The sequence below is a fragment of the Rhinolophus hipposideros genome (assembly GCF_964194185.1).
Source record: "Rhinolophus hipposideros genome assembly, chromosome: 19".
Classification (NCBI taxonomy): domain Eukaryota; kingdom Metazoa; phylum Chordata; class Mammalia; order Chiroptera; family Rhinolophidae; genus Rhinolophus; species Rhinolophus hipposideros.
The window spans coordinates 6,980,243-6,993,367 of NC_138065.1; the positions used below are offsets into that span (position 1 = coordinate 6,980,243).

The following is a 13,125-nucleotide window of genomic DNA, read 5'->3' on the forward strand; positions in this document are numbered from 1 at the left end:
AGAGAGAGAGAGAGAAAGAAAGAGAGAGAGAGAGAGAGAGAGAGAGAGAGAGAGAGAGAGAGAGAGAGAGAGAGAACGGAGAAAGGAGAGAAAAAGCCTGCCTATGTGTGTGTTTGGCAGCGGTTTTCATCCCAGTGCCAAAGTCAATGGTCTTTGATTTCCAGCAGGCTCGAGTGCAGATCCAATGTGATTCCCACAGCACTCTCTGAGGGGCGTGTCTCCACATCTTTAGTTGTTACTTTTCTTGCGATCAAATCACCCTGCAGATGGGAAATAAAAGCTGGAGTCTGTAGCTTTCGGCATGGCTTTCTGCCAAAGCTAGGAGAAAAGGACAGTTTTGACCATCAGACATCATGTTCCAGAGGGTCTAAACAGTCCAGCGAAAGAGTCAAGGGAGGAGAATGGAATCTGCAGCCTTGGAACGTGGCCTCATTCTCTAATTAGAGTCATGTTTTGTTTCCCAGGAAACTAAAATCAATACTAATCATGAAAGGGACTATGGGGGAGTCAGTTTCTGCATGAAGGCCCAGGGAACTGACTGTGTGAATCCTGGCTCACTGTATACAAAGAAAAATTATACCCAACCTGGCTCACTGCATACAAAGAAAAATTATACCCAACCCATTGTCCCTTATCTTAGAGGTATAACGCCGAGGCCTAAAGTTTCGCTTATCTTAGTAATTTTGGAAGCATATTTGAGTACAAACTTATATTTCTTGGACCCTCAAACTGTTAGACTACCAACGACAGGTGCACATTCAACTCATAACCTCAAGGACAGAGGCAAACAAACATCTAATAGATGAATGGACTTAAGGAATCTATTTGTAAAACTGTCATTGCCTCCCAAGTTTCAAGGGAGATACAAAGGATCTAAATGGCCCTTGGCATTAATAAGAAAGAGAAGCTAGGAAGATTACTATATGACAGAGGGTGCCAAAACAGTATATACACATTTTAAGAAAGGAAAATCTGGATGAAAATTGTAATAATATATACCGATAGCAAAAGATGAATACAAGTCCTGTGAATACATTTTTTTGGCTCCCCCGGTGTCCTAACTCCTCGTTATTTTCTTCTCTAAAACATTTCCAGGTACTACCACTTCCTTTCCTAGACCTACACTCCTGTATGATTTGGTGAGCAAGCTGTCGTGTTTTCACCTCCTCCTTCCTGGACCACAGGCTTAGGTCCTATCTTATACTTTCAAGAAGAGTTTATTTTTAATATCAGAGCAATAGTGGAAATGGTACAGGCTTTGAAGCCAGCTAGAGTTGGCCTGTTTCTCACTGTGACCTCTTCTCACTGTGACACACTGGGCAAGTTACTCAAGCTCTCTGAACCCCCTTTTTATGTCTATAATAGGGATATTTAAGAACTATGATGTATAAAACTTCGAAAACGTTAACTTTCTCTCGTCCTACTACACACACACTACAACCACGCCAGGCTCCTTGATTTGTTTAAAGCTGGAGTGGAATTGGAAGATGAAGGTCAAATTAATGACAGTGCCTCACTTTATACTCAATAATAAACTATTTTCAGAACACTTTGTTGTCAAACGTTTGGGGGACCTTGTAAGAAATATTTCAAACATTCAGAAAGGTATTGTGGCTTTATTTGCATTTCCCTAATGATGAGTGATATCGAGAATCCTTTTGTTTGCTTGTCGGCCATTTTTATAGCTTCAATGGAGTAATGTCTATTCAAGTCCTTTGCCCATTTTTTAATCAGATTGTTTGTTTGTTTGTTGTTTTGTTTTAAGTTGCAGGCGCTCTTCATTTTCTCCCATTTTGTGGGTTGCCTTTGCACTTTGTTGCTTGTGTCCTTTGATGAACAAAAGTTTTTAATTTTGATGTAGTCCAAAAAAACTTCATTGTTTTGTTGGACCTAAATTCCTGGGGCTATCAGATACACCTACATAGAAATTTAAAATAAAAACTTATTTAAGAGATAGATTTGATAACATATATTTATGTTATCAAATAAAAATATATAAAATATATATAAATATATATATAATATATTTATCTATATGTGTGTATATATATATACATAAACACACTGTGTGCCATCTTGTTCTCTATAGGATAACTGTCTTATCTTTTCTCAAGTTAGCTAATTTCAGGGGGATGCTTGTGGTAGATTATTGTCCTGAATTATTTGTGTTCATCTTCCGTAAGAATGGGGATCGGCAACCTTTTTCTGTAAAGGCATAGATAGTAAATATTTTAGGCTTTGCAGGTCACATGCAGTCTCTGTCACCACCGCCATCACCACCATTTCTTCACCTTCCCTGCTTCCTCCTCTTCCTCTTTCGCCTTTTCCTTCTCTCTCTTTCTCTTTAAATGTTACTACCTCTAAAATATGTAAAAACCATTCTTAGCCCAATGGCTGAACAAAAACAATCCACAGGCCAGATCTGACCTTTGAGCAGTAGCTTGCTACCCCCTGAGGATGGCAAGTGAGGATGATGTGTCCTCCTGCATTGCCATGTAACTGACAGTGCATCGAAGCATCTATTCCTACCCCCTGATGTTGGGCTTGTCCATGTGACTGGCTTTAGCCAATAGAAAGTGAGTGGGCATGATGTACACCATGCCCACGCAGAATCTTTCATAGCTGTTCATGTTTGTTCTAACTCTTTTGCTCTTTTCCCTTCTAACTTAGAATGGAATGTTCCAGATAGGAGGTAGTCCTTCAGTGTGGGTCCTGGAATGAGAATGTGTAAAAAAGCAGAGGTATAGCCAGCCTTCAACTACCTATAGGTAAAGTGAATGAGAAAGAAACCATTGTTGTAAGCCATTTATTATGGGGGGGTTATTTGTTACCCAGCATACCCTAGAAAAAGCTGCCTGATATAATGCTAGAGATAAAAAGAAACATATGTACACACATATACACAATAAGCAATAGAATTTAGGTGGAGGTGACTTTTAAGTCAGGAGCAGACTGATAGAAGCTATTTATTTAGCTTTGGAAGTGTGAGACTAAGAAAAAGTATAGAAAAATCCAGATGTGTACAGAGAGATGTGCACTGTTGAACATAAATACTGACAGGAGGCAGACCAGTTGAAGAGAGTGAATGAGAGTTTATCACTGAAGCAGAGGTCTTTTAATTAAAATCAGATCTCCAAACAAGGTTCCTGTTAAGGGGATTTGTCATGGGCATGATAAGAGTCTAATAAAAATAACTCAGCATGAAATCACTAGTTTCCAAGAGGAAATGATAATTGGGAATTTGTGAGTCTGAACGGTCTTCCAAGTGTCCTAACAAAAACTTGTAGGAACTGATTCCTGGGAAGATAACATTTATGGGAAATAGTAAAATCCTAAGGGGCACTGAGGGTATCTTAGACATTTGATCCAGTATTTACTGAACTGGTTTATTGCTTGAATGGGTTTGATTAATACTTAGCAGCTATATCTTTTGGAACCATGCTAGTCTCTATGCTTTTGTTAATTAAATATTTTTGGGGGGAAAAATTTAAATACACAGAATAATATAACAAACATTCATATTTCTAACACCAAGGATGAATATTGTTAATGTTTTATCATATTCGTGTGACTTCCTCATATTAAAAAATAATGATAAGGTTGAAGGCCCCTTTAATCCTTTTTCTTACTTATTCCCTTTGCCCCTCCTCCATGAGTTCCTTTTTTCTATCCCCAGTTAACCAAAATCTTGGATTTGGTGTGTATCCATCGAGCCAATTTTTTGTATCTGTTTTTTGTGTATTATCCCATGAATAATATATAATATCTTTATTTGTGTGGGTTTTTTTTTTATTTTTTATTTTTAAGTGATGCCATATTGTGGTAACTTTCTGCAATTTTCTTTTCTCATACAACAATGTTTTTGCGATCCTCTTATGTTTATACATATAAATCTAGCTCATTTCTTCTATTAGTTGTATAGTATGCCATTCTGTAAATATGACACATTTTATTTAGACATGCCCCTATTAATAAACCTTTCGTTTCACTCAGGCATTTATTTAACAAATATTTATTGAGAACTTACTGTGTGCTAGGTATTCATGTTATATCAGTGAAGAAAACAAAAATCTTTGCCGCCATGGTACTTACTCCATTGGGGTAACACCAAATAAGTAATAACTATAATAAATAAGCCAGACATAAAGTATATTAGAAGGTGATAGATTATACAGAAAAAAAAAATAAGGGGAATTGGGAGTGGTATTGAGGAAAATAGAATGCTATCTTAATCAGTGTGGGGGTGAGAGGTAAGCCCCCTTGATAAGGTAATATTTGAGCAAAACCTGAAAGTGAGAGAGTTAGCCAGGTAAATATGTGGGGGAGAGAATTCCTTTCAGAAAGAGGAGCCAGCACATAGCCCCTAAAGTGGGAGGGTGGCCAGCATGGCTGGATCAGAGGGAACCAAGGGGGAGTAGGATTAGAACCGGAGGTGTGACAGGGTTGAATGGGACATTGTGCCTTTGACTTTTACTCGGAGGAAATGGGTGGTGCAGGATTTGGGGCAGAGAAGAGACATGAGATCTATTTGAAAGGGACACTTTGGCTGCGGGGTTAAGAATAGACTGTACAAGAGCTAGAGTGAAGGTCAGGGGACCAGTTAGGAAGTTATTACAGGAATCCAGGTGAGAGGCGATTTTGCCTCCGAGGGTGCCCAAAAAAATGTATACACATTTTAAGAAAGGAAAAAACTGCATTAAAACTGTAATACTCAATATATACCGATAACAAAAGATGAATACAAGTCATGTGTATATATATATGTTTTGGCACCCCCCGGTATATATATTGCAGGTAGAAGCAATAAGATTTGCAGATGGATTAGATACGGAGTGTGAAAGAAAAAGAGTGAAAAGTGACTCTAGGTTTTGGCCTCAGTAACTGGAAGGATGGAGTTGCCACCAACAGATACGACAATAGTGGGTACGAGCAGGTTTGGGATGGGCAATCAGGAGTTTGGTTTGGGATGTGTTGAGTTGAAGATATCCATTCGATATTCACAGAAAAATACCGAACAGGTAATTGGATACATGAGTCCGGAGTTCAGTGAAAAGGTCCCGCTGGAGTGAACAAATTTCGAAGTCATCGGTTACACAGATTGCATTTCAAGCCAGGAGATGAGATGGAATTGCAGAGAGTGAGTGCAAAAAAGAATCGAAGTGAAGAAACAAGAACTAAAAACCGCGTGCCTGCGATATTAAGAAGTCAGGGTTGAGTAGGAACCTCGCAAAGAGACTGAGAAGAGAAACTATGGCGACAGGGAGAAACACGACAGTCATGCAGTATCTGGGAGCCAAGTGAAGAAAATGAATGCTGGTGAAAGAAGTCATCAGTTATGTCAAATGTTGCTAAATATGTCAATTAAGATGCCAACTTTGAACAATCACCACTGCTAACAGTGGTGAGCGGTCGTAGTGGACAGGTGGAGGTGAAAACCTGATCGGAATGGGTGTGAGATGGGGAGTCTCATCAAACACACTGGCAGCTCTATCTTCTTTCCTTATCTTTCTTCACTGATGAGAACCCATTCTCCCCACTAACCGTTTTGGAGGGCTTGTCCCGTGTGGAGGAAAATAGAGATCTTGACAAAGATCAGAAAATCAGGACTGCTTGAACTATGTAATCTGTATTGCCACTGAATAACTCATTGGTGATGCCTCCAACAATAGGTGTGATGAACTCCAACTCCATCATTTTCCTAAATTGCTTTATTGAAATATAATTCACATGTCCTACAGTTCACTCATTTCAAGTGTCCAATGTAGTGACTTTTAGTATATTTCACTGAGTTGTTCATCCATTCGTCAGGTGGTGGACATTTGGGTTGTTTCCACTTTTGAGCTATTATGAAAAATGCTACTGTGAACAATTGTGTCAGGTTTTTATATGGATATGTAATTTCATTTATCTTGGTATTCACCTAGGAGGGGAATTGCTGGGTCATGTGGTAACTCTATATTTAATACCTTGAGGAACGTTAAACTGTTTTGAAAGCGTCTATTCTGTTGTGTATGGGAGTTCCACCACCAATGCGTAAGGATTTGAAATTCTCCATTTTTCTCCCCAAACCTGTTGTCTTTTTTTCAGTTTAACTATCCTAGTGGGTGTGAAGTGGTATCTCCGTGTGGTTTCGAATTGCATTTCCCTAATGACTACGGATGTTGAGCATCTTTTCTTTGCTTATTCGTCATTTATCCATCTTTTTTGGAGAAATGTCTTTTCAAATCCTTTGCCTATTTTTAACTGGGTTATCTTTTCATGGTTGAGTTGTAAGAGTTCTTTATCTATCCTGGATACAAGCTCTGTATCAGATATATGACTTGCAATATCTCTCATACTTTTTGAACTATTTTTCACTTTCTTGATGATATCCTTTGAAACACAAAATGTTTCAAACTTTGACAAAGATGAATCTATTTTGGTGTTGTCTTTGCTTGTGCTTTTGTTGTCACATTTAACAAACCATTGCTTAACCCAACGTTGTGGAGATTTACTCCTATGTGTTTTTCTAAGCATTTTATAGTTTTGGCTGTTACATTTAGGTCTGTGATCCATTGTGAGTTGATTTTTACATATGCTATGAGGTAGGAATCCCATATCATTCTTTTGCATGTATATACATCATGGAGACAGTCAGTCGTCCCAGCATTATATGTTGAAAAGACTATTGTTTCCCACACTGAATGGTCTTGGCACCCTTGTTGAAAATCAATTGACCATAAATGTATGGATTTATGTCTGGACTTTAAATTCTGTTTCACTGATCCATATATTCTATCTTATTCCAGTACTGTGTTGTCTAGATTACTGTATTACAGTGATTGATTTTTTCCTCTCTTTCTCGATCTTTATTCTCGGTTCCTTGCTGTTTACCTGGAGTGATTTTTGGCTCTTAAACCAAGCTTGCATTTCTGAAATAAATCCCACTTGATCATGTTATGTAATTCTTTATATATGTCACTAGATTCATTTGCTAGTATTTTGTTGAGGGTTTTTGTATCTGTATTCATTTACAGGGACTGTTGGTCTGTAGTTTTCTTTTGTTGTGATGTCTTTGCCTGCTTTTGGTATCAAGATCATACTGGCCTCCTGGAATAAGGAGGAAAGTGTGCCATCTTTTATGGTCCGGAAGAGATTGTGAAGAATTGATTTTTGAAAAATGTTTGTTAGAATTCCCTGATGAAATACCCCCACATCTTGGGTTCATGTTTGTGGGTGCTGCGTGTTTGTTTAGTGACTTCTGCAGCAATTCTGGAAAGCCAGGTTCATTGTCCTTTCTGGCCACTGCAGTCTCTGCTGGGTTAGCTTGGTGCTCAGGTACTGATGGAACAGAAATTTCCAAATGCCTCGATCTTGTACTTTCAACCCCTGGCTGAAGGGCTGACACGGGGCCTCAGGTGAACCAGAGGAGAGATCTGAGGCTCTTCTCAGGCTCTTCCTGGATGTGTCATAGCCCTGCACGTTTGTGGCCCGTTAGATGCCCGGGATTATGTCAGGTTTTTTCAAAGCACCCTATGGCCATATCATGTCGCAGCTTTTCCCTTTAAGTTTTTTGGCCAGCCTCTTGTTTTCTCCTGCTGGTATCAGCACCGCAGGCAGCTGTAATAATTATTTGCTGCTGATTATTTCTGAAAAATGTCCTAGGGAGCTGGCTCATTCCCCACTGAATGAGCTTTAAGTCAGGTCAGATAACGACACGCATGGGGCTTTTCCAGGGAGCTATCACAGGTCGAGATAGCGACAGTTCTCTGGGGATGGGCCCTTTTGAGACGCCTCAAACCCAGTCTTCCCTGTCCACGGGGCGGCTACTCTGCTGGTTACCATGGCTACCACAGGCTGATGGGAACAGGTGAGTCAGAATGCCACGAAGCTCTCTGCTGTTACTGAGATTCAGATGTTTTTCTTAAATATTCTATTGCCAGCACAGGTTAATTTCCCAGAGTTGTGTAAAAGTTGACTTTGACCATTTTTTGCTAGTGTTCTCATTGCTTTTATGAAGGAGCAGATTTTTCAGAGGTTCTTATGCTGCTATCCCAGAAGACCCTCCACCTTGTTTTAAACACCAAAAAGCTTTTTATTGTATTTTATTCAGGGCCCAATGTTGTCAGATGTACTAGCCGTTTACCTATTTCTGCAAACTGAACACACCCATGTAACTCGTACCCAGAATGCAATTTGTGCCTCTTTCCAGTCACGAACCATCCCTCCCCAAAGATAACGTCCTTTAAACTGAATATAACTTGAATTATTTAGCACACACTCTTTTGTGTATGACTTCTTTCACTCACCATTGCACTTGTGAGATCAACTGATGTTGTTGAATGGAATTGTTCATTCATCCTCATTCCACGGTATGAATATATCACAGTTTATCCATTCTGCATAGGTGGACATTTGGATTGCTTACAGTGTGGGGCTGTTACATTATATTCTTGCACATATATTTTTGTGAACAATGACACGTATACACGTTCCTGTTAGATATATACCTAGAAATGGACTACCTCGGTCATGTGTGATAGGAATGTTGTCAGTGGAAATAGTTTTCAAAGTTGGTATACTACCAGTTTACGTCACACAGCAGTGCGGAAGAGTCTTATTTATTCAGTATCCTTGCCATACTTGGCGTTATTGGGCTTTTTCACTTCAATCATTCTGATGCATGTGTAGGTGGTATCACAGTATGACTTTAATTTGCATTTAATACATTTGGCCGATTTTCATAGGGAGATCTGCTTTATTTTCCTTATCAATTTGTAGGAGTTCTTTGCATATTCTGTATAGCAATATATTCTGTGGAGGTTTGCACATACTTCCTCCCACTCTGTGACTTGCCTTTTCCCTCTATAAATGGTAGTGTTTGACAAAGAGAAGTCACTGATTTTAATGTAGTTTAATTTACCCCGATTTTTTTTGCTGTATGTATAGTACTTACTGGATCCTGTTAAAAATCCTTCCTGAAGAAAATTAAAGATGCAGTCAATTGATTTTGGTTTTTTTCTGCAAAATTTTTAATAGACCTATTATTTAGGCAGAAGGTGTTAGTCTACCTTGAAGAATATCAGTGTTTCCCCAAAATGTATGTTACAAATGATTGCCCTCTTTAACTCACAGAAACATCCACAAAACATCAAGCCTCATATAACTCTATTCTAGAAGATCTTTTGTTCTTTGCTATCAAACCCAGCAATTCTGTTGAGTATATTTCTTACCCCATTTGTTTCTAATCACCCTGTCTTCTATTTTCAGAGATAATAGAGCTCATTATATGTGAAGTCCTCTGACTTTCCGCTCTGCACTCCTATCCCACAGATATAACCTCATCTATATTTGTTTCCCCTCCTCTTGTTTCAGTGAAAGATGTTTCAGAGAGTAGGTCTATCTCACCTTAAAAAGCAAAACAAAATTTTTGTTCTCTAACCCGTTATTGCCTTCTCTAGCCTCCCTTAAAAAAATTTTTTTTTACACGTGATAAAATTGCATAGAACTAAATATACCCATGCAATGAGTGCGTGTAAAACTGATGAAATCTAAATAGGGTGGATGGACTGTGTCAAATTCATTTTCTTGGTTGTGATATTGTATAATATTTATGCAAGGTGTTGCCATTGGGGAAAATGGGTGAAGGGTAGACTTTATCTCTCTGTATTATTTCTTTAAACTCTATGTGAATCTATAATTATCTCAAAATAAAAAGTTAAAACAAAAGTCTCTTTAAAACTTATCCATAATAGTAACTACCTTTTGTTGACCCCTCACCGTGTGCTCAATACTGTTCTAAGCACTGTTGGGTGGATACTAGTGTTAACCTCATTTTAGAAATGAAACTGAGACACAGAGAAGGTAAGTCCCTTACTCAGAGTCACCTAGCTATTAAGTGACAGAACTAGCATTCAAATCCAGGCAGCCTCACTCCAAAGACAGAGCTCATAACTACTCTGCTATTCTTCTTGTTCATCTGTCTTCATCTCCTGCCTTCTAGTCGCACTTCAACTCAGCCCCCTATAATTTAGCTTCCATCCCAGTCACTGCACCAGGATATACTTTTGCCTGGGTTACCAACAAATCCGTTGCTACATCTAGTGGATTCCTTTTTGGTCCCAACCATCCTGTCTGCAGCCTGTGATACTGTCCATACATTCAACAAATACAACGAGTATTTATTGAGCACCTACAGCGTGCCAGACTGTGGTTTTACGGCGATGAACAAGACAGACAAAACTGTTGCAAATGACAAATATGCATGTCCTTACTCTTACTATTAGATGCATCAGAATTCTTCAGTCACTGCTGACTTGTTTGTGGCTGTGCAAAAGGCCACCGTATTGTTCCATCTTTTGTTTTTCTGCAGCTAACACAGATCAGACTGTTATTCTGTTTGTGATTTCACAACAAAACTCAGAATATACTGTATTTAAATACTATTTTCACTTTTTTCCGGATAGAAAGCAGTTGTTATCAATGTGAGTACATTAAGAGAACCAAATCCTGAAGTGTACTACCCTTCTGATATAATTAGTAATGATAAGTTGTGAATATTAATTGCCTTTGACCTCCTTTTTTTCTGTATAAGAATAATTTGGGTTAATTTTATGTCCCCTTCTTTGGAAACACCAGGAAGATCTCTGCAGAATATTAACTCAGTCTCATTCCATATGTCCAAATAAAAAGCTACTCTAAGGAAAACCCTTGACTTCGTGGAGACCTGATGCTAGCTTTTTGCATGTCCCCAAAGCTGGGCACATGAGCCCGAGCTGAAGAAAAGCAGTCATCTGGTCTCTTTCCACATGACCATGATTATTTTCTGTTGTCATTCCTTTCCCCAGTCCAGTAAAGAAGATGCAAAAAAAAAAAAAAAAAAAAAATTCCCCTCCTTCATGTCAAAAACCAGTTCTTGTTTTATTAGTTCTAATGGGAATGTGTTTTGCTTGCTGATTAGAAGCAATAATCCTCTTACTTCCATCCAGGGTTACTGTTTTTGTCTGATAGCTGTTTGTTTACAGCAGCAGTTAGCAATTTGCATGGATAGTGCTGTCAAAATCACTGCCCTCAATGAAACCCAAATGCCTCTTGGAAGAAGGAGGACAGATGCAGCCCAGCGGCTTGCAAAACATTAAAAGTGACTCCTTGTCAAACACGTGAAAAACAACTCTTCCCCCTCCATGACTTGAGGAAAAAAATGAGAAACTATCTTAGGCCAGATGGCGATTCCTTGCTCGTAAAATAGGCCTGGGCTGGTTCAGCTCCATTCCTTTATGTTCGTTTTGTAAAACCCACAAAGAACACATTTGGGGCCACTTTTCAGAGTTGGCAACAGTCTCTGCTTTTTAAGGAAATCATATGGACACAAATAAAGCCACAATGGATGAAGGGCTCGGACTCCCCAGGGTCCAGAAACAAGACGCATAGGCCTTAAATTCCAGGTCATCGGTTAGAACCTGGCTTAGGCCCAAGAATCATCCCAATTGTTGCCAGGTTTGCTTACTTGATTAAATTTGGTTAAGAAGAAAACAAATTGGGAAAAGGTTATATTTTCTTGTTGACTAGACGTCTTCTTTTTAAGAGAATAAAAAGGAAGGAGGAGGAAAAGAAGAGAAGGAGGGACAACTAGAAACATATAAAAACATCCTTTAGGATGATAAAGTGATTCCTGAATTTCAAATTATTCTAGGTCTAAAAGATTCAGTCTTTAACTTTAAGTTCAGTACCGTTCTCTGCCATTTACATGTAAGGTATTTAAAGCTGCTTTTCGTGTATTTAGCAGTTAGACAGATTTGAGTGTGTGTGTGTGTGTGTGTGAGTGTGTGTGTGTGTGTGTGTTTTCTTAATAATCTTGGCTTTTTAAAGATGGAATAGATGTCTCAGGACATAATGAAATCCTCTCACTGAAGCTTTTGTAGTAATGTGGTCAGCTGCTTGCTAAGGATGTCGTAAAGAGGATTTAAACACTAGACTAGTAATCGTATTGGTTGGTTTTGAAGATTTCTTCTTCACCTAATATTCTATGCATTGTGAATCAGTCCCCTTCATCTGTCCTTTTTAAAATTACCTTGATAAGGGATATTTTCAACCCTTTAAGGTAATACCTGTTATCTATTTAGTTTTTGTCAAATGTGCGGGAAAATACTGACCATCTTTGTTAATGTTCTACTGTATTTTTTTAGGTGTCTGAACACACCCAGTTAAGTTGGATCCTTACCTGCATGATCAGACTACCCCGATTACAACACTTACACCAGTGGAAGGTAAATGCCAGTGATCTGATTAATAATCAGAAAGAAGTTCAAGGTCCTCATTACAGCTACTCTTTTCCCTCTCTGTTTATTTTTGTGGTAGGTTCTGGGAATCCCGAGTTTATTGGCATTCCTGGTCTGCTGTTCACTGGTGGCTGAAAGAACTATCTTTAAACTCTCTGCCTCAGGGTATTAAACGGAAAGTAAAAGGGTTAAGATGCCTTTCAACGTAAAAACTGGATAAAAATATCCAATTTAGTATTTGATTTTATCTGCGTATGGTTGAATCAGAGTAACACTGGATAGACGTGGTAATGACTTTCAAGCTGCCACATTCTACTTAACACATAATCACAATTTCTGGATTACTGGACTCTGAAGTTGTCCCAACGCCACTGGAATTAACTGGCAAATCAGGCAAGAATGTTTTCATTGTGGGGAGAAGAGACAACATATTTTATTTATTTATAAAGAAGTTGAATCCAGGCAACAGTTCAAACCCACAGAAGAATTAAGACTGTACTTTTTCTTAGACATTTGACTGCAAAAGGTAAATTGGATAATTCATAGTACTTTGCTTCCATGTTTTGCAATTGGATAACCCAAGGGTAGGTAGCCCCCAACTATGTCAACATTAATTTCAGTTTTCAGCTTCTTTCCAGCATATTTTCAGGGCCGTTGGCTTTCTCAAAAGCTGGTTCAGAAGGCTTTGCATATGTTGCAGAGACAGACAGAGCCTAAGTAAGAGGTATTGGTGATGCTACAAAATCATTACCTACCAGGAATCACAAACACCATTTTGTAATATTCTCTACCATGTTTTGGTTTTAGGCAAAACCTTCCCATTTTATCATTAGTACTCTAACACTCAGTTGACTACTGAAATCCTTTT

At 38.6% G+C, this 13,125-nt stretch overlaps 1 protein-coding gene across 1 annotated transcript in view; it reads left to right on the forward strand.

Moving 5' to 3' along the window:
• Positions 1-13,125, forward strand: part of WARS2 (tryptophanyl tRNA synthetase 2, mitochondrial) — a 75,738-nt gene that overhangs the window by 44,369 nt on the left and 18,244 nt on the right. Inside the window, exon 3 of the mRNA XM_081025313.1 lies at positions 12,165-12,245. Coding sequence (XP_080881439.1) covers positions 12,165-12,245 — 81 coding nt within the window. The remainder of the gene's footprint in view (positions 1-12,164; positions 12,246-13,125) is intronic.